The sequence below is a fragment of the Miniopterus schreibersii genome (genome assembly GCF_964146895.1).
Source record: "Miniopterus schreibersii genome assembly, chromosome: 4".
Lineage (NCBI taxonomy): Eukaryota > Metazoa > Chordata > Mammalia > Chiroptera > Miniopteridae > Miniopterus > Miniopterus schreibersii.
This window is the reverse complement of record NC_138105.1, coordinates 16,528,703-16,555,918: the sequence shown is the minus strand read 5'-3', so window position 1 is coordinate 16,555,918 and position 27,216 is coordinate 16,528,703. Positions and strand designations below refer to the sequence as shown.

The window sequence follows — 27,216 nt, the reverse complement described above, 5'->3', positions numbered from 1 at the left end:
TGGTGTATACCTATCTGGAGTTCAGAACAGAGGTCAAAGCTAGGATATATATTTGTAGGTTGTTGGTGTGTAACTGGCATTTGCAGCCATGAAGCAGGTTGAAGTCATCTATGAGGTGTGTCTGAATAGAGGCTTGAGAACCAATCTGGGATGGTCCAGTGTTCAGAGGTTGAGAAAATGAGGAATCAGCCGAGGAATCTGAGTGGAGGGAACAGTGAGAAAGAAGACCCAAGAGGCAGTGTGTGTGGTGACCCCAAGGCCAATTGCAGATTGGTTATTGTGCCTGAGGTAAGAAACAACCTACCAAATTCTAATTTAGCCCAGGTGTCAGAGGATAGTATATTTCCACATGCATATTTATGTTGTGTGTGTGTAAAATTTTTTTGACCTGAGGTCACCCAGCTACCATATATTCGCTTTGCTCCTCCCCTAGAAATTTTGAGTCCATGTGGTCCAGGCCTTCAGTTGTGGGTCTGTGGTTACAAATTTCACTTGTTCTTTTTCTTCTTCTGCAAGACCACTTCCCCTTCTTTCCTTTCTACACTTCTAAAGGAAAGCCTGAAGCATTGAGCATCTGCCAGGGCTTCCCATCCATCCATCCATCCATCCATCCATCCATCCATCCATCCATCCACCCACCCACCCACCCACGAGATAGTTACTGGGAATTTACAATGTGCCGGCACCATTCTAGGCACTGAGGATACAGCCATGGCCCACATAGTATCAGCACCATCCTTGCTAACAGGGCGCCTACATTCTAGTAGAATGGGGTGGGGGAGAGGGAGATAATGTGTGTGCAGGGTCAACAAAGTAACTTCAAATTGTTATGCCCATACTGAAGAAGACAACAGGGGCCTAAGATATAGAATAACAATGGAGACTAGGAGTGGGAACTACTTACATTGGAAGGGCAGGGAAGCTTCTCCCAAGAGTCAGATCCTGATATTTCCAAAGTAACCAGCAAATCTTTCACTTTTGAGAGTCCTGAATTGAACCTGTGTTCCAGTTCCTAGAAACCCCCAGGCTCTTGGTTTCCTCCTGGTTTACCAGAACAATGGAGGAAACCTATCTCCAGTTCTATCTTCAAGTGAGCACCTACCTTTACAATTTACAGTATTAATTTGAAAAATCACTCCTTTAACAATTTTATCTAACATCTGCCAGAGGAAGCAAACGATTATAAAAATGGAATTTATTAAAGTTCATCTTCCAACACCATGGTTAGTTACCATTTAATGTAGCTAACCTTTTTTTTTTTTTTTTTTTTTGAGGGGAACAGTTATTACAGTGCAGACACTAGTTTAAATAAGCATTTATGTTCATCCTATTATTTAATCTTCACAACAGCCCTGTGAGGTAGGTACTATTATTATCCCTATTTTACACTTTAAAAGGCCTGAGGCTTACAGAGATTAACTGTTCAAGGTCACACAGCTAGCCCATGGCAGAACTGAGGTTAAAACCCATGCCTGCTATCAAGTCTAAATGTGTAGCTACAACCAGCAAATAGATAACATTCATTCATTTATGCATTTAATCAGTCAATCAACTACTTTCTCAACATAGATGCCTTGTTTGGCCCCCTGAGCTAGCAACCGCTTCATATTCCCAAGCTTCTCGGCCTTTTGCTATCTTAACTTACCATGCACTTTGCTGTTGGTTGTTGTTTCTTTCTCTCACTGACCAGCAGCAGTCAAGTTCATTCTGTTATTCATCTTTGTATCCTATCATCTAGCCTAGTGCCTGCACATAACAGACTTATTTAAAAAACAAGCACAAAACAAACAAAAAAACTTAACTGAAAGAGGGCTGCTAGTTCCTGGACATACAAAAAATTTATTCAAGGACAGCGCCTATTCTCCAGGAGTTCACAGTTCAGCACTAACCCTGTGGGATCCAGCCTGACAAGTGCAGTAAATGAGCTACCTGGACTGATTTCTACAGTGAAACACAGGGATAACAGGGCGAGGTGCTGGGTGTGGGAGGGCGCGAGGGACACCTGAGAGGATCCAATCATTTATTCCCCAAATATTTATCAATCGCCGGAGCACACTAGGACCTGGTAAGCGCTCAATATCTGTTATTAAATTCCAGCCACTGTTTTAGGTATTGGGGATGCTGCAGCGGACCAGAAAACTGGTCCTTCCCTCCTGAAGCTCACCGTGTAGCGAAGGACGACAGCCTGTGGGCGTAATTATGTAAAATTGTGTTAGATGCGGAGCAGGAAAACAACAGGCGGCTGAAATTTTCCTAAGGATATTAGATCCTTCGGTTGGGGGCAGCCGTGGGCGGGTTTTGAGCAGGAGTCGCCGTGATGGGGACGGACTGTAGGGGGCGGGAAGACTGCAGGCACGAAGAGCTGGTAGTTTTAAGACGCAAATATTTTCTGCCTGACTGGAAGAAGGAGCGTGTGCCTAGGGTCGACGTGGTTGCTCGGTGCACTCGAGGTTCTCCAGGGGTCGAGGCTGCATTTTGAATGCAAACTCGAATGCTTAGCAATGCAGGGCGGGCAGAGGGGAACTGCAGCCCCAATTCCCAGTTTTTTCGTACATCTAGGCTCCTCCGCTTCCCAGACCTGCAGACGCACCATCTCGGGCTTGGACCCGGATCGCAGCAGGCGGGCAAGATTCTGGGTGGCGGGCCCCACGCACCGCAGTGATTACCCCCAGGGCTCCGGGTCTGCAATTCAGCGCGGGCGGGAGGGGGCGGAGCTTGCGTTGCGGCCCCGGCTGTGAAGCGGCCCACCCTCTGCCTCAGGCCCCGCCTCCAGGCCCCGCTGATTGGGCCAAGGCCGCGGAAGGGCCGGGTTTCCACGGAGGCCGGGGGGTCGGGCTGAGGCGGGCACGCTGATTGGTCCGGCTGGGATTAGGTCATCGCTAGCAGGTTCGAGCGGCCCCGAAGCCGCCGGGGCTGCTGAGGCTGCTGTGAGAGGGCGCTCCAGGCTGCTGGAGAGCTAACAAGCCAAGGAGGCGGGGAGGCGGTGCCCGCGCTCGCTCGCCAGCTCTCGCTTCCCGGCGCCGCTGCAGGTCCGCCGCTGCGCTTCCTGCTAGCCTGCCGCGCCGTAGCGTAGCGCGCCGGAGCCGCCGGGTCCCGGCTGGGTTGAGGAGTCGCGCGCTCGGGCGGACGTCGCGCGGAGGGCGAGCCGGAGCCACACCTGTGGAGCCGGCCGCCGTCGGGAGTGCCAGTCGAGGTCTCTCCGCGTGCGTGCTCGGGGCTGCGGGCCTCAAGGGCTCCCGGGGAGGCGCGCCCCCCGGCTGGGCGCCTCGGGCACCATGGGGCTCCCGGCGCTGGAATTCAGTGACTGCTGCCTGGACAGCCCGCACTTCCGAGAGACGCTCAAGTCTCACGAAGCGGAGCTGGACAAGACCAACAAATTCATCAAGGAGCTCATCAAGGACGGGAAGTCCCTCATCAGTGCGCTCAAGAGTGAGTGTCCGCGAGCCCTTCGGGGACCGAGCCCCGGGGCGGGAGGGGCCGTCGGGCGCGCTCCGCCCTGGGAGTCCGTGCGCCCGGCTGGTTTTCTTGCCTTGGGGCGCTGAGGGACGGGCGTAGATCCTTGTAAATGAGGCGGGAAGGATACGTAAAATGGGCGAGCCGGCAACAATCCCAAGAGGAAAGAGACCTGTCGCCCAGCCCTTGGCGTTCTGGAACGGCCGGGAGGTGACCGAGCGCGAGTGGTGCCCTGGGCACGGGTGGATGTGCGCGGCACACAGGTGTCCAGGAAGTGGGACCGTGGTGCCTGAAGCGCCGCAGCCTGTTGGAAACCCCATCGCGCCCGTGACTCCGGCTCCCTCGGGGAGGAGTTGCTCACCCCTGGGTGCCCAGCCGTGGGAATGGAGCCTGCCCTTCAAGGGGGCGCTGCGTCCCCTCAGGAGAAGGCAGCTTGTGGCTGCTTCGCTCCCTGCACGCAGCTTCAGTCTGCGCAGGGCCGCCGGGTTTTCCGAAAGGCGCCGGAGAAGGGCTGGGTGGAAATGTTGCTTAGCCCAGGATTCTTTGGCGTATTGGCCGCCAGTAACCCCCAAATCTAGACTCAGAACCATGAACGTGTGGAGGTCCTGATTCATGTGTTTAGCAGAAGGTGCTAGGGGTGGGGCTACAGAATCCCAGTGTTCCTTTACTCTAAACCGTAGGCGAGGGTTTAAAAATAGAACGAACATATCCTGACTCTCCCGCTCCCGCTCCCTTGCTCTCCTTTTTACCTCTCCCGCTATCCTTGAAAACTCAAAGGTCTGACCAGGAATGTCCTCGGTCCTGGATCAGAAAAGAGAAGTTTAAACTCATGCCTCAAGATTCTGGAACCTTTTGTAAAACCATTTTTGCTTGTTTCCTTTTGGTAGGGGAGAAATTAAATTTGCATTCTGTGTATGATTTTCCCTTGAATTTTTGCAGAGCCAGAGAGTTTCTTCTTCCGGCCCAATAAGAATGGCCTGGGGATGAGCACCTCCGATTGTGAAAGCCCTTTTGGTGCCTTTTCAGCCCACCCGTTTACAAATAGTTCAGTCCATCTTTTAGTTTTGAGAATCAGGAATAATGCGAAGGCGGAGGGTGGAATTGTCTTTGACTTCACTTTTCCTGTCCCTGTGATGGATTTCTTAGCAGGTGATACCTTTCAGCTAAGAAAGGTTGAGTTGGCAGATTAAGGACCTAGCTTCGAGAATTTTCCCCAGGCCTCTTTAAAGGAGACTTACAGAAGGAAGTGCCTGAGATGTCATTTTGTGAGCTTGATGTTTCTGAAAATGAAGAGAGAGACAATGGAACCCTAGGGCAGCAGGTGCCAATCTTTTGGAGTGAAATAAACATGGAACTGTGATGCAAGATGAGGCTTCCCTGAGGCTGGAGACTGTGACCTGAAGCATGTAAACAGATTCTTCCTTTGTGGGTGATCAGGGCCATCCTGGGTTCAGGGAATACTTGACCCCTGATTTGGAGTAAGTTAGGAGCCCATTTATAGGTTGGGCCCACGAATTTTGATTGAATCTCAGGCCTGCTTTAATTGGGCCTCAGCTTTATTCAGTGAACATTTCAGTGCTGTGCCTACTGTGTGCTGGTTACTGCCCTGGGTATGGAGGATGTGGCAGTGAATATTCTGCCCCTGGGGCTACAGGGACTCAGTCCTTGCCAGGCACTGCTTCACTTGAATTATCTCCTGCTGTTACTCTTTTTACAAATGTGAAAACAGGCTCGGAGGAATCACTAGCCCAGAGCCACGCTAGCAGCAGGGCTTAGTTTTGAACCCCCACTTGGTCTGAGCTGGAGCTGGAGTTCTTGCTGATTGCAGAGGTCTTAATCCTGCCCCATCCTGCCCAGAGTGGACCCTGTGGACGAAGTCTTCTGCAGTTTACACTTGCATTTTGTATCTCAGGCTTGAATCTGATGAGGGTGCATGCGTGGGACTGCAATTTAGGTGGGGGGATATAAAAATCCTTCGGAAACAATGCACTGATAGGGCTTTAGTTACTGAAGTGTCTAATGGAATTGACCAGCCCTGTAACTTGGGGAAAAGACTTAGGCGAAACTAGGTGTTCTAATATCTGTCTATTTGGCTCTACTACTAACTGTACACTTCTGCTACTACTAACTACTACTTGGACAGGTCGTGTGGCCTCTTAAAGAGGTTGAAATCTGTAGGTCACCATTTCCCAGACTTTAGGCATTCTGTTATCATTACATCCTATACTACTACTACATTAGTATTTGTGTATTGTTTTTCTTTGGATGATACTTATCACCACTGTAAATGTAAAACCAGTGTTTTTATTTCATTTATTTATTTTTTAGTCTTCAACTGAGGGTATTTTTCCATTGATTTTTAGAGAGTGTGGGAGGGAGGGAGAGGGAGAAAGAGAGAGAGAAGCATCTATGTGAGAGAGACTCATCGATTGGTCGCCTCCTGTACCCACCCTGACTGGGGCCTGGGATTGAGCCTGCAACCGAGGTACATGCCCTTGACTGGGAGTTAAACGCGCAACCCTTTGGTCAGCAGGCTGACACTCTAACCACTGAGCCAAACCAGCCAGAGCAAAGCCAGTGTTTTTAAAAATAAAAGTAACAGTGGTTTAGATGATTTACAGTCTCTTCCAGCTCTAAAATTTTATGGCTTTATTTTATAATTAGTATTTATAGATCTTTGGGTTTAGGTTTTATTTGTGTGTTAATATGAGGCGATAAGTGGCCTCCAGGGGTTGCAAAAGTTCAGCTAGATCATTGTTATTACTACTTCTACTTTATGAGTGAGGAAACTGAAGATCAGAGAGGTCAGTAACCTGCCCAAGGCAACACAGCAATTAAGTATATTTAAACCCAAGTTGTCTGATTCCAAAACCTGTGCACTTAATCTTGAAGCAAAACCATCTTCTAGGTCAGCTGTCTCTTGAGTCCCCTTGAAAATCTAATAAACACCATGGACTCCATAAAAATGAACCCCTCGAAACTTTTCCTAGAGTCCAAACTTCTGTTCTGGACACATAGGAGATAAGCAATAAAATAATTTGGGACCTACATTTAAAAAATCCTGATCTTGGAGATAGTTCTCATTTGATGTGCAGGTAATGCCTTTGAGACTCCTACCTCACTTTTTCTGTGCTGAATAAGTGCCTTTTCTGTGGGCACTTATTTGCTTAGGATCCTTTCCTTGACCTGATTAATTCGTGTCTCAGTGAAGAGGATTCTCTCTCTCTCTCTCTCTCTCTTTTTGTAGAGACAGTAGAGGCTTGAGATGAATTTGACTTATAGAATTAAGAATTTAGGATTTCCTGGGTTTGAATCTTGCCTAGTTAACACTGGGTGACTCTGGGCAAGTCACTGAGCCTGAACTCCTCCTATGTTACGGGAATAGCTACACTCACCTCCTAGGGTGGTTGGTTGTGAGATCTAAATGAAATGGTGTATAAAGAAAATGCATTAATAGCTTGAGCCTGGTGTATAGCACTGCTCAATGAATGGTAGTTATCATGTTCCAGCATTCAGGGCTGTCAGGACTTGGAGCAAAAGTCACAAGAGCAGAAGGGTATTTTTGGTTTGGGTGTAAGGAGTTAGGTCCCTGCTTCCTTCATGCCAGTTGTTGGTAATTTACACGGTTGTGTGTGTATTAGCTGTTGGTGGGAAGAATCCTGGTAATGTTTGTATAAAGTCATGGTTATGCCAAAAAAAAAAGCCCCACAAGTTAAAAAGAAAAAAAAAAGAGCAAGTCTTCTAACATCTTTGCTGCTCCTAATAACATTCTGGCAGCTAAATTTTCAATCTTCTTGTCAGATTACCTCCCTGCCTCAGTGGCTGGGCTGGCTGCCCCTCTCTGCCTGGTAGGAAAAGCTTGCAGAATGCCTTGGACTTCATACCTGGCTGTCTCATGGAGTCAATGGCAAAACAAATGTGGTTTCATAGACATGAAAGTGAGTCAGGCTGTTAGTTTTGAGGGGTGGTGAGGGTTTTTAGGAACTGTGTTTCTTTCCATGTTGACAGTTGGTTTATGAACTTTTTGCTGGGGATATGCCCCTTCAAATCTGACGTCTGCTCTCGGACAGAGTAAGGTTTCCATATTCTCATAGTCTAAGGTGAGGCAGAAATGCAAATTTTAAAGTATCAACTTCATTGAGATGTAATCCACCGTAACATACAGTTCATCCATTTAAAGCACCCAATTCAGTGGTTTTTAGTACATTCACAGTGTTGCACAACCATTACCACAGTCAATCTTAAAATATCCTTACCACCCTCAAATGAAGCCCATCCCCATTAGCAATCACTCTCCATTTTTCCCCAAGTTACCTTCCGAATCCCTAGTCAACAACTAATGTAGTTTCCGTCTCTGTAGGTTGGCCTATTCTGGACATCAGAAGTGCAATTTAAATCATTTTCTCCTAGATGGTGGGTGACCAGCTTTAGGCACAGAGTTCTTGATTGGAATTCCATTTCTTCAGGGGGATTTAAGTGGAGGTGAGGTCCCAAAGATTGAACAGTGTCCCACAGTCCAGAAAAATCCTTTGTGTTTCCTCCCACGAGAGGGAAATGGCTTTATTCTAGTTCATGGTACTCTGATGGATGCATTAGAGATTACCAAAATAAGACTAAGAATCTAGCCCCTTCTCTCAGTGAGCTTCTAGTCAAGTTGGGGCAGAGTATGCGGTACTTTTGAGTAGGTGTTCTTCTGGGTAACACTTTTTTTTTTTTTTTTTAACACAATGAAGTGAATGTATTTATATTTCTCTAGTTGAGCCCATAGTTTTCATTAGATGTTTTGGAGGTGACATACCTTTTCCATTGCATTCTTGGCAGGTAGTAATTCTGAGATCTCTGGCCTGCATCACATCCCCAAGGCAATCACAGTAAATTTAACAGAAAATAGTCTCATAAGAATGCCAGGAGCTCTTGTTTACTGAGCACTTACCAAGTGCCCAGCTGTATGCTAAGTGCACACACACATGGTCTCATTAGTCCTATCACCATCTGTAGATGAATACTTGTATTTTTCTGCATTTTATAGTTAGGGTGACTTGTTTAAGGTGACAGAGTTAGGACGTTGTACAACCAAGTTTTGAACCTGGCAGTGGACTACAGGCCCTTCTCTTGAACATGACTCTTTGGTGCTTCAGTAAACACGCTGGCAGTGAAAATGCAAATTCTTGATAGATCTAGACCTTAGACCTTAGAGAGGAGAAACATGCAGCAGGGGCTAGATTAAGTGAGAATATTGTCCCACCCCAGTTGTTTTTCAGGCTCTGAGTCCTGAGTAGCAAGAAAGAGCTGATACTTTGTATTGTGCTCTGAAGTTTTGTGTTTCTCTCTCCATCATTGGATTAAAGAACCATTGTAGGCTGGAGGGGCAAATGAGGGTTTCTGACTATCTCTTGGCCTTGTAAAACAATAGAGTTTCTCTTTTATAGCATTAATTTTTTAATTAAAATTTTTATTGTGATATAATTGGCATAGTATATTAGTTTCAGGTGTACAACATAATCATTTGATATTTGTATATATTGTGAGGTGATCACCATGGTAAGTCTAAATCTGTCTCCATTTTTTTTCTTTTTGTGATAAGACTTTTAAGATTTACCCTCTTAGCAACTTTCAAATATTCACTACAGTATTATTAACTATAGTCACCATGCTGTACATTATATCCCCATGACTTATTTATTTTATACCTGGAAGTGATTATATTTTAATCTGGTAAAAAAAAAAAGCATGGAACAGGGAGTCCAGAAACCTGCTCCTGGGTCTGATTTGGTAAGATCAGTGGTTCATCCTCTTTGCTCATTAAAACAAGAGTAAAACAATTGACATCAAGAGTTGCGTGCTTTAACGCATGTCATCTTTTTTTACTTTTTTAGGATTTGGTGCAGGCTTTTTGCAGTAGCGAGATGAACCCTTCTTGAATGGCGTAAACTCTCAAAGGATGTTCAGTACCATCCTGCTTTGTTTAGGAGTGATTGTATGACTCACAGAATCCTAAGGGAACAAATGGGTATGGAGTTAGCAAAACATTTTCCCCAGTTCCTTTCCTTTGCTTTAACACCTTGCAAATAAAAGGGAAAAAAGAGATTTCCTAATCATTTGTAAATGGTGATAATTTGCAATACTGATGTTTGGAGTAGTAGTACTCATACAAATATAAACAATAGCAAATTAAATCGAAATACGATTTTGCAGTTTTTATATAATACTGGCTTTAAAAAAAACAGTCCTTTCACTTTAATTCTTTCTGCTCTCAATTGGATCGAATAAATTGCATCTAATCTGTAGTTCTCAGCCCCCTGAGTGAGACTTAAGCCCTCCTCCTCCCTCCTTTTAAAACTAATTAATATACTTTATTTTTAGAGCAGTTTTAGGTTTCTAGAACAATTGAGTGGAATAGTCCCTCACACCTACGCCTTTCTATTATTAACATCTTGAAGTAGCGAGGTACGTTTGTTACAATCACCATTGTATGATGTTATTAACTAAAGTCCATAGATTACATTAGGGCTCCGCCTTTGTGTTGTGCATTCTGTGAGTTGGGACACATGTATACTAGCATGTATTGGCCATTACAGTCTCCTACAGAATAGTTCCACCGCCCTAAAATCCCCTGTGCTTCACTTGCTTATCTTCTGTGCCCCATCTTTGACAACCGCTGAACTTCTTACTGTTTCCCTAGCTTTGTTTTTTCCAGAATGTCATATAGTTGGAGTCTTCCAATTAGCAATGTGCATGTAAGGTTCCTCCATTTGTTTTGTAACTTGATAGCTCATTTCCTTTTATCACTGACCAGTTTTCCATTGTCTGTGTGCACCACATGAGTGTTCCCTTCATCTATAGAAGGACATCTGGGTTATTCCAAGTTTTAGCAGTTATGAATAAAGCTGATATAAACATTTCTGTGCAGGTTCATGTGGGACACGAGTTTGAGTAAATACCAAGGAGCACAATTGCTGGGTCAGTGGTACAGTAAGCATATGTCTAGTTTTGTAAGAAGCTGCCTGCCTGTCTGCCACCGTGGTTGTACCATTCTTATTGCTGAGTGTCTACTGCCCCCGTGGTAAAATATACAAAACACAAAATTTACCACTTAAACCATTTTTAAGTGTAAAATTCAGTGGCATTACATACATTTACAGTGTTGTGTAACCATCATTGCTACCTCTTTCCAGAACTTTTTCACCATCCCAAACTAACACCTCCCCATTATTCACTCCCCCTATTATCTGGGAAACCTCTATCCTGCTTTCTCTCTCCGTGAATTTGAGTACTCTAACTACCTCATATTAGTGGAATAATCCAATATTTCTCCTTTTGTGTCTGGTTCGTTTTCACTTAGTCTGATGTTTTCAAGGTTCATCCATGTTGTAGCATGTGTCAGAATTTCATTCTTTTTTATGGTTGAATATCTTATTTGTTGAGTTTCTATTACCAACAACTATCATTAAGAAAGACTATTCTTCCCTGGCTGGTGTGGCTCAGTTGGTTGGGGGTTCGATTCTGGGTCGGGGCACATACTCAGGTTTCGGGTTCAATCCCCAGTTGAAGTGCATACAGGAGGCAAGTGATGGATGTTTCTCTCTCACATCGATGTCTCTCTCCCCCTCCCTCCCTCTCTCCCTCTCCCTTCCTCTCTCTCTCAAATCAATGAAAGACATATCCTCCAGTGAGGCTTAAGAAAGAAAAAAAGAAAAACTGTTCTTTCTTGTTTAAATTTATAAAAAGGTATTTTTTCCCCTTCAGAATGATCACTAACACTCTGAATTGACCTATCAATTTATCATGGGTGTCTCTCTCAAGAACATTATGTTTATGGTGATTCCTTTTAAAGTAGCCATTTGTTTTAGGTCACCATATTTTTAGGGAGTTTTTTTTTTTTAAAGCTTTATTGAATTATTTTACGAGTTTTAATTGTACAAGTCAGTGGTTTTACAGAGTTCTGAAACCAATACCCTAGTCCAGTTTTAGATCATTTCTATCACCCCCCTCAAAAGGCACTCTCCACTCTCACCTCAAGACTCAGCCACTAATTAACTTTATTTTTTTCTTGTTTGAAGCATGAAACAACATGGTTCATTACTCCCTGTTCTACAGGTCAGAAATCCAGGCATGGAGGGACTGAGCTTTCTGCTCTGGGTCTCAAGAGGCTGAAGTCACGGCGTCAGCTTTTACCTGGAGGCTCTGGGGGAGGATCTTCCATCCAGCTCCTTTCGGTTGTCCACAGGATTCGTTTCCAGGTGGCTTGTCCCAGGTCCCCGTTCTCTTGCTGGCTGTCAGCAGGGGCTACTCTCTGTTAAGAGACAGCTATATTCCTTCTCATGCGGCACCTCCGTCTTCAGAGCCAGCAAGAGCCCTCATGGTCCTTCTGAAGGCTCACTTAAATCTCCGATTTCCCCTTTTGCCACAGCCCAGGGAAAACTCCCCGATTTTAAAGGACTCCCATGATGGACTGGAAGTCAATTCATGACTTCCTTTTGCTATGTAAAGTAACAGAGCCACAGGAGTGATAGCTCCTCATATTCACAGGCTCCCCCACAGCGCACTGGCAATAAGGTCCCTTTTTTATTCCTTGGACAAGGCAAACTCTTTCTTACCCCAGGGCATTTGCACCTGCTCTTGCCTCTACTTGGAAGACTCAGCTCTAGACCTTCTTTCCCATAGTTGGTTGCTGCTGTCATTTCAGCCTCCATCAAAGGTGTCCTCAGAGAGGCTGAACACCTGCCCCGCCCTGCTGGTCAGTGTCAACCATACCCTTCCTTCGAATTTTCTTCATGCATATGTTGACAGCTCAGGTTATTTTGCTGACTTATGTTGGCTTGTTTTGATCTGGCTCCTCTAGCTTGATGTAAGACCCATGAGAGCCTTTCCCTTGAGTGTCTTGCCTCCCACTGCCTCCCCAGGCCTGGCAGAGCCCCTGCCACTTGGTTGGTGCTCAATAAATAATGTTTGAATAAATGAATGAATGGGACAGTGGATTAGGTCTGACCTCAGGGAATCCTTAGAGGTAATACTTAAAGGAGTTAGCCAGTCTAAACACCTCTATAGGTTTGTATCTTCTGAAAATTTAAGCTAAATTGAATCGTGTTGTATGTGGTCTTTTGCATCTGGCTTCTTTCACTTAGCATAGCATAACTTTTAGGTCTGTTGTTTTTAGATTCATCCATGTTATAGCATGTATCAGTGGTTTCTTTTTATTGCTGAAGAGTATCCCATTTTGTAAATCCTGCTTTGTTTATCCATTCACCAGCTGATGGACATTTGGGTTGTTTCTAGTTTTTGGCTCTTAAGAATAATGTTACAATGAACATTTGCATACATGCCTTTGTGTGGACATATGTTTTCATTTCTTATTTCACTTCTTACTACCGGTAGAATTGATAGATTGTATAGTTAATGTGTGTTTAATTAAAAAACACATATACCTGCCAAAGTGTTTTCCACAGCAGAAGCATCATTTAAATGCCCACCAGGAATGTACTATGGTTCCGATTTTTCTCTGTCATCTCCAACACTTTTCTGTGTGTCTTTTTTATTGTAGCAGTCCTAGTGGGTATGAAGTGCTATCTCATTGTGTTTTAGTTTTCGTTTTCCTGATGACTAATGATGTTGAGCATCTGTTCATGTGCTTATTGGCCATTGCAGTTCACTGATTTCGAGAGAGAGAGGAAGGGAAAAGAGAGAAACAGCCATGTGAGAGCGGAACATCAATCCTCTGCCTTCTGCACACCTACTACCAGGGGTGGAGCCTGCAGCCTGGGAATGTGCCCTCACCCCGAATCAAACCAGCAATGTTTTGATGAATGGGAAGATGCCCAATCAATGGAGCCACACTGGCCAGGGCCATTGGTGCATTTTCTTTGCTGAAATGTCTCTTCAGATCTTTTTGTTGGGCAGTATTTTATATCTTGGACCCCCCCCCCCTTTACTTTCATAAAACTTTTGATGGTTCAGCGAGCAGCATTCAGTATATTCTTCATTTGCCCTCATTTGGGGACTTTTTGCTTCCACTGGCTTCAGCCCTCAGATGCATTTGACTGGCCAGTTTCGGGATCCCAGGGCTTAGGAAGGTGGTTCTTAGGAAGCTGAGGTTCAAGTTTCTACTCTGGTTAGGCCAGTCAGCATCCCTCTGGGCCGAGGCTCCAGGCTGGTTTTCCTAATTCTGGCCAGTGAAAGCTAATGATCACAAACCCCATGAATTGACAAAATGAGAATGGGTGAGGGAGGAACTATCACCACCACTGAGCTATTGGGGAAAGCAACCCATGAAGGTGACTTTGTCATTCTTTCAAGGCCACTGCATTTTAAAAAGTTAACCAAGGGAGGGGTGCCCATGCAAAGCTACCAGTCAAAGTGGTTTTCCTAGATTTAAATTTCTGACTGACTCTAGTTTTAACTTTTAATTATAATCCAGTATGTTTCAAATTATGTATTTCTTGCCATCAAAGCAAGGCTTTCGGTAACAAACATGGAACCCTGCTGTGCTCTTACCATGTCCTCTAAGCCCTAGACTAGAGTAAGAGCTTTTTGGATGGCAGTCACAGGTGCAGAAGCCACGAGGAGGGCGTGTGCGTGGAGGGTTTGAAGACTGGTAAGGAGGCCAGTGTGGTTGGAGCAGAGTGGTGGCAAATGAACAGGGAGGGAGCCCAGGAGCCAGGTTATGGGGGTCTTGAGTCCCGGAAAGGACTCTGGGTTTCATTCTAAGTGTGATGGGCAGCCATGGGAGACTGTGACATGGTTCTGCTTCTGTTTTTAAGACATCATGGGGCCACTGCGTGGAGAATAGGTGTAGTGGCACAAGAATAGATGGAGACAAGGAGACCAGTTAGGAGGCTGTTCTAAGAGGTCAGTGGCACCCGGGGCTAGAGTGGCAGCATCGGAGATGGTGCTCAGATTCTGAGTATTTTTGGAAGTTGGAGCCCACAGGATTTGCTGTTTGATTAGATTTGGGCTATGAGAAAAAAGAAGTCGAGAATAATGTAAATGTTTTTGGCTGGAGCAATTATGTGAATGATGGTGCTGTTTTCTGAAAGAAAGAAGATGTGGGGAGGATTAGGTTTGAGGGGAAAATTAACAGTGTGAATGAATGACCTAATCTTAGAGTGCAAAGGCAAAAAAATTACATAGATAGTTTATGAATACATTGGTATAAAAGCATCAATGGGTATGGAAATGTAAAGCCCCTTTCCTAAGTTAACCACTACCAACAGTTTGGTATGCTTTTTTTCATGTCCTTTTACTGTGCATATTTGTTTTTTTGATACATGGGATTATACTATATGAAGTATTATGTGTTTTGTTTTTCTAATTAATGCGGTGTTTTAGAGATCTTCCCTGTCAGTACATGTACACAGTGCATTCTTTTTAATGACTGCAGAGAGTTCTGCTCTGCGCAAGTGTAGCTGAGTTACCCAGCATCCTATTGAAGGGTGTTTGGATTGTCAGTTTTTCACTATAGAGGAAGTGTTGCAGTGATCACTTGCCCAACCACCTTTGTGTGTGAGTCCCAGTATGTCCATGGGCTGGAAGATTCCCAGAATCCTTGAAGATTCCTCAAAGATTCTTCCAGGTGGAATTGTTGCTAACCTCCAATTTTTACAAGCTCCTAACGTTTATTGTTCAGGTCCTTTGCATCCCTATAGTTGATATTTGATGCTCTTTTGAGCATGTTAGATTGTTTCTGAAGCTTAACCTTTTGCTTAAATTGGAAGTATTCTCAACACAATAGGACTTTCTGTTAGGCAGTGACATGATTCTGAAAGAATCAGGGGATAGAAAATAAAGTGTGTGTGTGTGTGTGAGAGAGAGAGAGGGGAGGGGAGAGAGGTAGAGATTACAATTAATTGGCTGTGTCCTTGGACCTGTATGATATCTTTGCTGAACTGCAGGTGCTTACAGATAAAATGGGTTATGGGATGGGGCTTTGACCATATCTAATAGGATATTTCAACATTAAATTTCAGGGACCAAGAAGGAAATCACATTTGTTAGGGTGAGAAAACAGCATTAGTGGCCAGAGGAGTGTTTACAAATTAGAGTCACTGGGGTTTACACATTTTTGTAGAAAACCAGTGTGGAGAAAGAGAGGAAATAGTAAGGAAAACAGCTCATCAGTGTGTGCCAGAAGCTGTCAGGGCATGTTTACATCTGGCTCGTTTCACCTTGGTTGGAAGGCACAGAAGGCTGCAGAGGGTGAGCGGGAGACTGGGCAGTGGCCTACTATATTTAGAAAGAGGAGATTCCTGGGGTTAGAGTGGTCTGTGTGCCTGTGTGTTTTCTTTGCCAGATGAACAAAGGTCTGAGGGGCTTGGGAATTCTGGACCAAACCTTGTTAACTAGCTGGCTTCTCTGGGCCACACCAGTAGCTACGCTTTGACTCCTGCTGCTGCCACAAAGGAAAAGCCAAAATAAACCTCATTTCACATGGTTTGTAAAGACACCACAGGTAGATTTCAAAGCTCATTTGATCTTGCTATCAGATGTGCTTTCAAGGCTAATTTGAACACTTTGAAAATATGAACTGGCTCCTCCTGTTCTTTAGGTAGACTTCAGGTAGATTTCCAGGCAGATGGAGTTGAACCTTGGCAGTTTCTGTGCCACTGAGACTGTCAGGCAGATACAACCAAAACCATAACAGATTCCTGACTGCATATTTCATTATTACATTTGGCGGTCAGGTGTCGAAAATGATTATCAGTTGAGCAAATAAAATAAAATGGGCATTTTTACTTTAATTCCTACCTATGTTCCTTTTTAAAATGTCTAAATAGGTAATACCTATATTGTATTACCTATTTAAATGGTATACAATTCAAAAGGGACCAAAAGGAATGTGAGTATCCTTTCAATTCCTCCTGTCTCCTGAGCCCCAGTTCTGCTAGAGGCAACATTATACCAGCTCTTGTATATTTTTCACACATAATTTATGCATGTGCCAGCAAATATATTTATGTATTTTTTTGGTAGCATGCCATATGCGGTGTTTTGCATATATTTGTAATATTGCACTATTTTAATACATTTTAGATGTTATTTTTTATCAGTATACATCTAGAGCTAACTCAGTTTTAGCATTGCATTGTAGTCCACTCTATGGACATAACAGTTTATTTAACCAGTACCCCTAATAATAGACATTTAGATGATTTCCAATCTTTTACCATTACAAGCAGTGCTGCTGTGAGCATCCTGGTGGTACCTGTCGTGGGCACATGGGTGAGTCGATCTGTAGGACAAATTCCTAGAAATGAAAGAACTGGGCCAAAGGATATGTACTTTTTTCATTTCAATAAATATCTTATGGGAACGTTTCTGAAAAGTTCTGAGTGAACTGAATTTTCTAAATTACGATTTGTAGGAAGGAAACTCATTATTTAGTTTATGATAGAGTAGCCTCTGTACTAAAACAATGCTTAGAGTTTTCTCCATTTCCTACTCCCCAGTCTGTATGGATTGTTGATTCTGGAATTAAGAACCACAACAAAATCATTCCCTAAAATGAGACACAGTGTACCAGGAATCACTTGAACTTACGGCCCCAGAGAGCTTGTTTGTGTCCCTGGTGAGGGTGCTGTTGAGTTTTTATCTTGGTGCAGCATGTGCATTATTCAGGAAGTCTGGCAGGTGTTAAGGGAGGGCAGTCGCCTACCTCTGGTGGCTGGAGGTCATGACTTTGGGCCAGCAGGCACACCTTGTCTATTAGTGAAGCTCCTCTGGGCAGTGGAATTCCTGGGGTGTGGAGAGGGAACAGAGTGTTTTGTCTGACATCTCCCTTTTGGCTCCTCTCTCACAGAGCTTAACACTTCCCCCAGTGGAGGGCAGAATTATGTATCTGTCCTGTGGTCTCTAGTCCAGTGCCTGTGACAGCTCCCATTGGAGTGGAAAGCTCTGGTGGTGGGTTTCTGGGACCGGCAGGCGCAGTTCCTGTCTTCTAGGAGGAGTTCAGTGTCTTGACAGGCAGGGGAGGCCCAGACAGACCGCAGTAAGTACAACGGGACGATTGCTAGTAGTTTAAAAGGTTCTGTGGAAGAGGGAGCAGAGAACTTTGGGCAAGGCAGGTGAAGGCTTATCAAGCCCAATGAGGGAGTGTTCCAAATATTAGTCATTTAAAACCACCCCTGTTATTTTTGTACCTCTTTACTACTGTTCATTTACTTTGAAAAACTGTACTTATTAAAAAGGGAACTTTATAACATTCTGAAGTCATAGGTTTAATGTGGTTAGCAATGTTTTTTTCTAAAATGTCTTGAAATAATCATTAAATTGAAAAGTATTTGCTAATGTATTATGTAAAATAACCCCATATTTTGTTAGTGATTTGAGTTTTACTTGCCTTAACCTGTCCCAAGGCAGAAGCATGCAAGAGGATGGACCATCTGGTCATCATGCCAGGGAGGGGAGGGGAAAGGGTTAGGCTGTGCTTCTCAGCCTAGGGTACAGGCGTTGGGGTAGGTGGCAGTGTGCCAGGGTATACACAAAGTGAGTGGCAGTAAGTATACTTTGTATAAAATCTGTCTTAATGGAATCATTAAGTTATAGAGAATGCAGGCTTCCGTAGTGTTTTGGAGATGTGTTGGTGTGGGTGAAGAGGACATGTAGTCTACAGCAGACAGAGGAGGCAGGAGTCTGGGGTGTCTCCAGAGTTTCTGTTTCAGGTCTCGGGGAGATGGTTAAATTGTTTACCACAGGAGAAGAACCGTGGTGTATGATGGGGGATATGGAGCTAAGTCAGCTCGTCCTTGCTGACTTGTACCCGTGAGACATGCAGGTGGGGACGCCTACAAGGCGGTGGGAACACAGGTCCGCTGCTCTGGAGATGGGGTACTGGGTATGTTTGGGTCTTACCAGGTGCTCTTGGAGGCCCAGGCAGTGGTTCTCAGCCATAGCTGCCCATTGAAATCACCTGAGGAGCCTGGGACTCATCCCTGGAGATTCTGATGTAATTTGCATTGGTTGTAATCTGGGCTTGGGGACTTTTAAAAGCTCCCCAGGTGATCCTAATGTGCAGCAAAACCGAAGAACCATTGGCGCGAAGTGAGAGGAGAGTGGAGGCCAAACTCCCGGGGAATATCAGCATTTAGCAGAAGAGGTGGATAGAGGGGAGTTGGAAAGGCCTTTGCTCTACGACCAGGTGTTTCATCCTGGCCAGTTTGGGTGAGGGCATGCCCAAAGGCCTTTGGATTTGACCTTTGGAGGTGAAACTAGAGAAAGCAGTGTAAGTACAAAGGTGATAAATATCCACCTTATAATATTAGTGTGAGGAATACATGAGATAATTGTAGGTATTGTGTTTAGCAGGGTAAGAAGATGCATAGTAAGTGCCCTGTAATTGGAACGTGCCATTATTGTCATTTGTAGATTACCCGTGTTGTGAGATAGTGGATCTTAAATGTGAATGTGTGTAAGAATTCCCCTAACTGTAGATTCCCAGGCTCCCACAAGGAGATTCTGATGGGTGAGCTCTAGGATGAAGTCTGGAAATCTGCATTCCGTACAGGTCCACCAGGTGATTTGCCAGGGGGTCCTCGGACCACACATTGAGTCTGCATGGGTCCATACATAAACTTTGTCTGAAACCCTTTCTCACCCCCCCCCCCCCCCCCCAACATGTGTTTCTGTGCTGGCTAGCCTCTTGTTGGGACATCTCAGGTATCTGGAAGGAGCCCTTGTGGCAGGTCAAGGAACCATGGGGGAATGATTCTACCTACCTTAGAACATTTTGGCCTGTGGCTCCACACATGTAATCCAGTTGTTCTATGAGTTTGGCCTGTGAGCTGGGACCCTCCTGTAGCATTGGGAAGTGGTGCAGCTCCCGAAGGGAAACTTTATGCTCATGGGCAATCACAGGGCAAACGTTTTCCCACAGTGAGTCTTGGGCGCTCTTGTCAGTGTTAAAGTCATTTGGGGTCAGAGCCTGTAATTATGTTGCACATTTTTTTCTTTAACATCCAGGAAGCATAAGGAGCTGACTGAACTCTTGCACAGCTAGAGGGGATGTGGTATCTGGGGAAGAGTAGGAGGGAGACTGGCTGATTGCTCTGGAGGGTGAGGTGCCCCAAACCCAGAGAGAGCTGACCTCCTGCTCAGGCCTGGAAGGTGCCCTAGGGCAACTCATCTCTGGCAATAGCTCCTCATCTCTGTTCTGATCTTAGCTGGTTCTCAGCCATCTAAGGAAGGCTGAGTGACAGAGCAGACCACAGCCCTGCTGCTGGTGGCACCCTGGGGTGTGGCTACCAGGAGGCCAGTGCTGCTTTCCCCCTGTTGTTTGCTTCTTAAGAATTTCTGTGGGCTGCTCTTCCAAGGACAGGGGTTTCTGGTGTTTGTATCTGACTAGTGTGTTGAGATGTTCGACATAAAGGCTACCCTGGGTGGCTTAGCCAGCAGATCGGCAGCCTCATGACTCCCACTGGGGGCAATATGGAGGCCAGGCAGGCTCTGGGGATGGGTGCCTCCACATCTGTACCTCGCCCAGCCCTGGCCGTGCGAGGCCCTGCTGCCTCTGGTCTGCTGGCCAGGCCTTGGAGACTTTAGACAGCTTTGCTTGCTTGCCGGCTCCTGGCCCTCTGACTGAAGCCTCCCTGAGCTCAGTGTGCAAGGTCAGCAAGCTACTAGATTGCCAGGTCCGTTTAGAGCAGCAAGATGGTTCTCCCTCTGGAAAGAAATCTTGTTTCCTCTTTACATAGCCAGCAGGTTTGTAATCAGTTCCCCAGCAGGAAAGCTCTGCTCCATTGCATAGAAAATTGGAGTGGAACTGAGAGCTTTGGCCTCAGTGTCTTTTGGGATATGACTTTGGCTTGCTTTCCATCTTCCCCACCTCTTCTGGCCAGCGTAACTCCACACCATACTGCCGTGAAAAGACAACACAGCAGGGCCTGGGGTTTTGTGCTGGGAGCAGCACGGAGTTCAAGTCTGAAGAGGATCACCAGCTGAAGATAACGTAAAATTTACTTGTTTTCACAAGTCTGGGTTCTGAATGCTGTGGTCTTAGCTTCCCTCTCCTCTCCAACCTGGAGAACTGAGTCTTTTAAAGAAAGGGGATTGAACTATTCTTTGATGGTGATCTTCAATGAGAAGCTTGTGAAATGTTATGCAGGAAAAGTATGAGTCATGTCTCTTAATTTAACACCTCTAGCAGTCATATTACTGAGCTCCCCAAATGTGCCAATATGGGGTTAGGCAATGGTGGGTGGAGACCTTGGAGGTCCTTCCTTAAGATTCCTTTAAAATAACTTAATGAGATATAATTCACATACCACACAGTAGACTCATTTGTAATGTATAATTCGTGACCTCTTGTTTACTCACATAATTTTTTTCCATCTCCTTAATTAATTTTAGGACATTTTTATCATACTCCGAGGAAAGCCTGTACTCTGTCCTTCCCATCCCCCCAGCCTTAAGCAGCCACTTCCTCAGGGTTGTCAACCCATGGCCCAAAGTGTGATGCTCTCCTGTCTGCTTTGTCCCTTCACCTTGCTGTGCTACACAACCTTTTCCTTTGCTGCCTTCAAACAATCTGCAGCTTCCCAGATTCCAACGCCGGGATGTGTGGATCTGCTTCTGAATTGTTCTTTGTTCTGTTTACCTTTTGACAGATTTGCTAGTGCAACGGGGCTGTTTCCCACCCGGTCTCTGGTGTAGGACTTCTTTACTTAGGTCTCTCTTTTGATACTGATCTGACTCGGGAAAGAGTAATTTCCTGGGGACAGTGGGAAGGAGGAACTCACTCCCAGAAGGTAGACACATTGCTTTGAGGAAAAAAGAGGAACTTTTTTTTTTCCCAAGAGGGAAAAAATTCCAGTAATGTTCTGATTCGGGTAGCTGCATTTTGGGGGTTGAGCTTTAACCGTTTTGGTATTTACTGATGAGGAAGTAAGTCTCTTACGGCTGAAGTGGTGATGGTTTGGGAGCGTCTGAGGTCTTCACATGAAAGTCCGTTCTTGCTGAAGGCCTTGTGCTGTTCTGTGAAATTCCAGCCCCAGCGTAGATCGCATGTTCCCTACCTTTTATATGGTTTCTCTTCCTCTCACTTCCCTCCCTTCTCTTTTTTCCCCTCTCATTCTTTCACTGTCTGCCCTTCCCCCGCACCGTCTTGCCTTGCCAAAAGGCCAAAGATGTGACTGATCTCTGACCTCTTGATTATGGGAAAAACAAAGCCTTCAGTAAATGGAATGACCTGAAACTGATTTCTGGAGTTTTAGAATGATCGCTCCAAGACTCCCAGATTTGAGGTGACTGTGACTCTGCAGAAGTCTGGGCTCTGAGTGGTCCCATCTTGTAAAAAACACTGTCTAAGGTCCTCTTTCCTCTTACACATCCTGTGTTATGTTTCAGAGGTGAAAGGACATGTTCAGAACTGGGGTGGGTACAGAATGTCCCGCTCCCTGGTTAGCTGCTTTGATGGGGAGCATTTAGGTACTTACTTTCTACTTCTCTAATGGGACCCCATGCAAGCCTCAAGTTTCCCATTTTTGTTACTGGGGTAGGAGGTGCTATTAAAATTGTCTTTAACAAAGTAGGTCAGTGACTTATATTTCAAGAAGATAAATTTAGGGACATGAATGAGAACATGTTATCTGGGTTACTTGAACAGTTTCAGATATAATTATGTCTTTATAATGTCATTTAGGGACCTAGAAACCTATTTGGGATAGGTCAGGGAACTGGATATGAAATCTGAGTCTTTGTAGGTATTTCATCTAGACTCTCCAGAAATAAAATATTTTGGGCAAATTTAAATGAAACCCCCGGGATAAGATGGCTTATATCTCCCTCCCTTGAGCTGCCAGCCCTGTGGTTCATAAAGCCATTAGCAGTAAAATAACAGGATGTTCCTCAACCTTCTTCTGAGACGTATATTTCCCAGTGTTTCTGTCATATAGGCTAGTCATTAAAAAAAAAAATCAATCTAAAACCAGATTTGTATTTTTTTTGATTTTACAGGTAATGCATGCTTGTTAGAGAAAATTTAGAAATTATAGATGAATAAAAGAAAAAAGTGAAAATTACACTTATAGTACTGATTAGAGAGATACAGTAGTCTCCCTTACCCTCTGGAGATATGTTCCAAGACCCCCAGAGGGTGCCTGAAACCGTGGATAGTACCGAATCCTATATATATATACACACACACATATATATAGTACCGAATCCTATATATATATACACACACACACACATATATATATGTGTGTGTGTGTGTGTCTGTGTGTGTGAGTGTATACACACACACACACACACACTGTGTTTTCCCCTATATATATGTACCTATGATAAAGTTTAATTTATCAGTTAGGCATATTAAGAGAGTAACAACAGTAACTAATAATGAAATAGAACAATTATAAAATAGACTAAAAAAGTTATGTGAATGTGCCCGCTTGCCCATTGGTGTGTTTGCTCGCCAGCTCTCCTTTCTTCTTCCTCTCTCCCTCTCTCCTTCTCTCTCTCATAACTAGTCTAATAACTGATAAGGCTGCTATATTTTTAATGTGCTGGGAGCCTCTGGACAAAGGGATGATTCATGTCCTGGGATTTCATCACACTACTCAGAAGGGTGCACAATTTAAAACTTATAAATTGTTTATTTCTGGAATTTTCCATTTATATGTTTGGACTGTGATTACTGTAGGTAACTGAAACCGTGGAAATCGAAATCTCAGATAAGGGGGGACTACTGTACTCATTTTGGCTTTATTACCATTTTCTACTCAAAAGGTCATGATCATTTTTCCATATCACTAACTGCTCTCTAACATTGTTTTTAGTGGCTATGTAATATTCCAGGTTTGCTGTGTTGAGACTTTTGAACTAATGATCTACTTTTGGACAGGTAGGTTGTTTCTCCCCCTCTCTCCCTATTTTCATGATCATTAACCAGTCTATAATGATAGTCCTTATAGACATGCCATTATTACCTCCTTCATTTAAATTTCCATAGGCTGCTTTTACATTTCTTTCCATATATTTAAGATTCAGCTCCTGCCTCTCTGGTTGTTCCCTTTTTTTTCTTGCTGCTTGAACAGAACCTTGGGGACAAAGAGTAGATGTCTTTTCAGAATGCCACAGACCGAAGAGTCCCATGTGTTGAAAGCATTATGTTAAATTTATTTGAACCAAAATAGTAATAGAATATCTACTGCCATTAAACCGTTTATGTGTCACACTTTGGTCAAGTGTTTTACAAACTTTGTATCATAGAACCTTCACAACAATCTTATATGATACATACTCTTCTTCCCATTTATAGATTAGGAAACTGAGGCATAGAAAATAAAAGTAACTCACACAAATAAAAAGAGTTGCAGTTAGGATTCGAACCTTGGTCCAGTGCCAATCCTTTTGCTCTTAACCAGTGCTGTGCTGCCGACTATATAACCTTAGCTCTGTCCCTTAAATCTTGTTCCCTCCTGTATAAAATGGGAGTAATAGTGCTCACTTGAGAGCATCATAAGGCTTAAATGACACAGTGTGTGAAAAACAGCTGGCTCAAAATTACAGCAGATAGTACTACTATAATGACTCTTCATCTTTTGAAAGATAGGAATAATATAAAAATTGTCTTTGTGCTGTCTCTACATCTGAGTCTCTGGCTTTCTCATTGGAGATGAATCCTTGTATTAGGAATTTTTTCTAGAAATTAGACTTCATTAGCCCAGTCAACAAGAATTTAGTGGACTCCATTTATGTACTAGGCATTATTCTAAGGTATTGGGTGCATAGCTCCGAACAAGGCAAAGTTTTGACTCTCATGAAACTTATATTTTAGTGGGCAAAGTAAGCGAGTAAATAGGATACTTTTAGATAGTGAGAAGTACCACGATGGAAATAAAAGAAGATCGAGAGTGATGGGTAGTGGAGGCAACTTGAGATTGTATGATCAGAGAATGCTCCTCTGAGGAGCTGAACAACCTCATGTTCTGGGCCTACACTCGATGATCTGGACTGTTGGAAATTGTAAGCTCTCACTTGATGAGTAGGTTGTGTTGAGTCATATTTTCTTCCATTTGCATTTCTTCTGTTTTCTTAGGCAGAACCATTTTTACTGATTGGAATCATGACCAGCCAGAACCATAGTGATCTTGGTAAGATAGAATCCATTCCTTACCCGGTAGGCAGACTGATCTTTTAAAGAACATAGACCCTGTCACATCTCTCTTGCCCCAAATTTCCCAGTGGCTTCCCATTGCACTCAGAAGACAATTTTTACTATGGCTTATGTATGACAAGGCTTCTGCCTACTTTCCTAGCTTCCTCTCTGACTATTCTCCTTCTGTGCTTAAATTTCACTGGTCTCAAACTCCTTTAACACACTGAGCACTTTCCAGCTATAGGACTTTGCTTTGGAATGCGTTTGCTACAGAGCTTCCCATGGTTGGCGTCTTCTCACCCTTCAGGTCTCAGCCAAAGGCTGCTCAAAGACTCCTCCCTGACCACCTGACCTAAAGTCTTAGGTAGCACCCCTCCCTCCCTCTATACCATTACTGTTTTATAGTCTTCATAGCACTTCTCACCCTCTAACCTGTTGAATTATGTCACATGTCCCTTCAAAGAACCCTGCTTGACCACTTGCCTGTGTGTGTTCTAAAAGCAACTCTCTTTGTTCCTGGCCTTAAGCATCCCTTGGTTCCCTTGAGATCGTACTTTGTTTTTAAGATTCTACCTTGGACAGATCAGGTGTGACTACTCTGATTGGATGGTGATCCAGTCTATCTTTGGGGTGGCAGAAGAACTGATGAGTTAAAAAAACATGCAAGAATCAGCAGTAGTTGGTTAGTGCTGTCCCCAACCTCTTCTTTACTCTCACCCCTTTGCTCACTCTTCTGCTCTCTTAGGTCTCTATCTTTATCTTTACTTTTATCAGGCAGAGCAAAGAAAAGAAAAAACTCATGCTTCTGAATCTGTGTTATAAGCACCAAGAGGAGGCCCAGATCTCCTACCAGTGAACCTTCTGTGAATTGATTCATAATCTTCAAACCTAGAAGAAATAGACTTACAACTGACTCTTAAACTGAGACTGTTGGCTTATGTTTTTTCTTTAAAAAGGGAGATTTTTGAATAGTAGAGTATATATATTCTCCATACCCTCCCATTGAAAAGGTGTTCCATTTTTTTTTGGAAAAAAAAAAATCTTTATTGATTTCAAAGAGAGGAATGGAGAAGGAGAGAGAGAGAGAGAAAAACATCAATGATGAGAGATAATCATTGATCAGCTGCCTCCTGCACCTCCCCTCCCCCCACTGGGGGTTGGTCCCACAACCCAGGCATGTGCCCTGACCGGGAATCAAACCTCGATCTCCTGGATCATAGGTTGATGCTCAACCGCCGAGCCACGCTGGCCAGGCAAGGTGTTCAGATTTAATAATCAATCATTTTATTGTCCCACAAATGGGAAGGCACCCTTGAGAAGGCTCATAATCAATTGTAAAAGACTTTTCATTTTCCTCTAAAAAGATTAAGAAAACTGTTCCTCCCACTTTTACTCATATCGCAGGCCTCTGTATTGTTTGCTGACAGAGTTCCCATGCTTGAACCACACCTCGGTTCCTCCAGCGGACACCCCCAACTCATAGCTCCTGCACAAAATTTCCCCTAAACCCTGTAGTGACTTTTCATAAGATTTAATATCAGTTCATTTGGATAGTTCTGTGTGGACAAATGGGTGTCAGCAGGAATTCAGCCAACAAAAGACAGGATCCCCACCGAGCCTCTCAAGATTTAGGACTGGATTCTTGCTAAAGAGAATTTAAGCATGAAAGTCAGTCTCCTGTCTCTGTCTCTTGGGCTGTGGTCTCTGTTATCTATGGAAAGCCAGTCATTCTTAGGTATTTAACTTAGGAGCAGGCAAGGAGAGACAAGGAACAGCATTGCGTCTCTATCTTTGCACACACAGATGCCCTATTTTGTGACATCTAAGCACTAGAGACTCATTGACCCACATTTCCCCCCTTTGCTCCTGCAGTGTACTGACTGTGGAGGGACCTGCTACCACAGTTACTTCTGAAATGTGTTGCTAAATACAGAGATGTCTGTCTCTACTGACTTCTCAGTTGGAAATTAGTTCCTGACCCAGAGACAGAGAGCACCGTGGCTGTGCTTTCATTGCCAGAGTCCTTGGAGGTGGTAGTGGAGTGAACAGGGTCATGGAGGACTTAAGAAGATCCTGAGTCTAAAACACAAGCTGGCCTGGTTTTCCTGACTGTGCATCACGCCTTTCACTCCCTGCTGATGTCTGCTATCTTAATAAATAATACAGTTAATGTCCTCTCTCTGTCAGAATTTTCCTCTGTTTTTCTATTAGGCTATCTTTGAAAGTATTTTTAATCTGTTTCTGGGAGAACATCCACAGTTTATGTTCATTGAAGGCAAAAGTTAGAGGAATGATGGCGAATGTGGGAGAGAGAGAAACGCAATGGGAGAGCCCCTGAAGACAGCAGGTGCCCCGTTGGCTGTTTTCTGCTGGCTTTGTAGAACAGTGTGAACTCACCCCTGCTCTCGAGTCAAGGGGCCATAAACAGGACATGCTGGATGACCTGGAGGTCTGACATTCATTCCTCTGCTTGTCCATTGGAATGACCAGGCTGAGGCCGGTTGCCAAGCAACCCTGGACATAATAGAAGCAGAACTTCTGCTTATAGTCTCTTGGCCTTTTTTCTGTTTTCTCTTCCCTTTGAGGATGGAGAGATACTAGTTTTGGGTGGGAGGAGGTAAAGTGTACTAATTTGAAATACTGATTGTGAGAATCTTACTGTTTAATTCTCCCTG

General features: G+C 44.2%; 1 protein-coding gene across 5 annotated transcripts in view; it reads left to right on the top strand.

Annotated features, from left to right (window-relative positions):
* The first annotated feature begins 2,837 nt into the window (after positions 1 to 2,837).
* The window catches only part of ARHGAP26 (Rho GTPase activating protein 26), a 405,589-nt gene continuing 381,210 nt past the window's right edge, over positions 2,838 to 27,216 (top strand). For all 5 annotated transcript variants that reach the window (XM_081134784.1, XM_081134783.1, XM_081134782.1 and 2 more), the window contains exon 1: positions 2,838 to 3,429. In XM_081134784.1, coding sequence (XP_080990910.1) covers positions 3,276 to 3,429 — 154 coding nt within the window. In that variant the 5' untranslated portion in view covers positions 2,838 to 3,275. The remainder of the gene's footprint in view (positions 3,430 to 27,216) is intronic.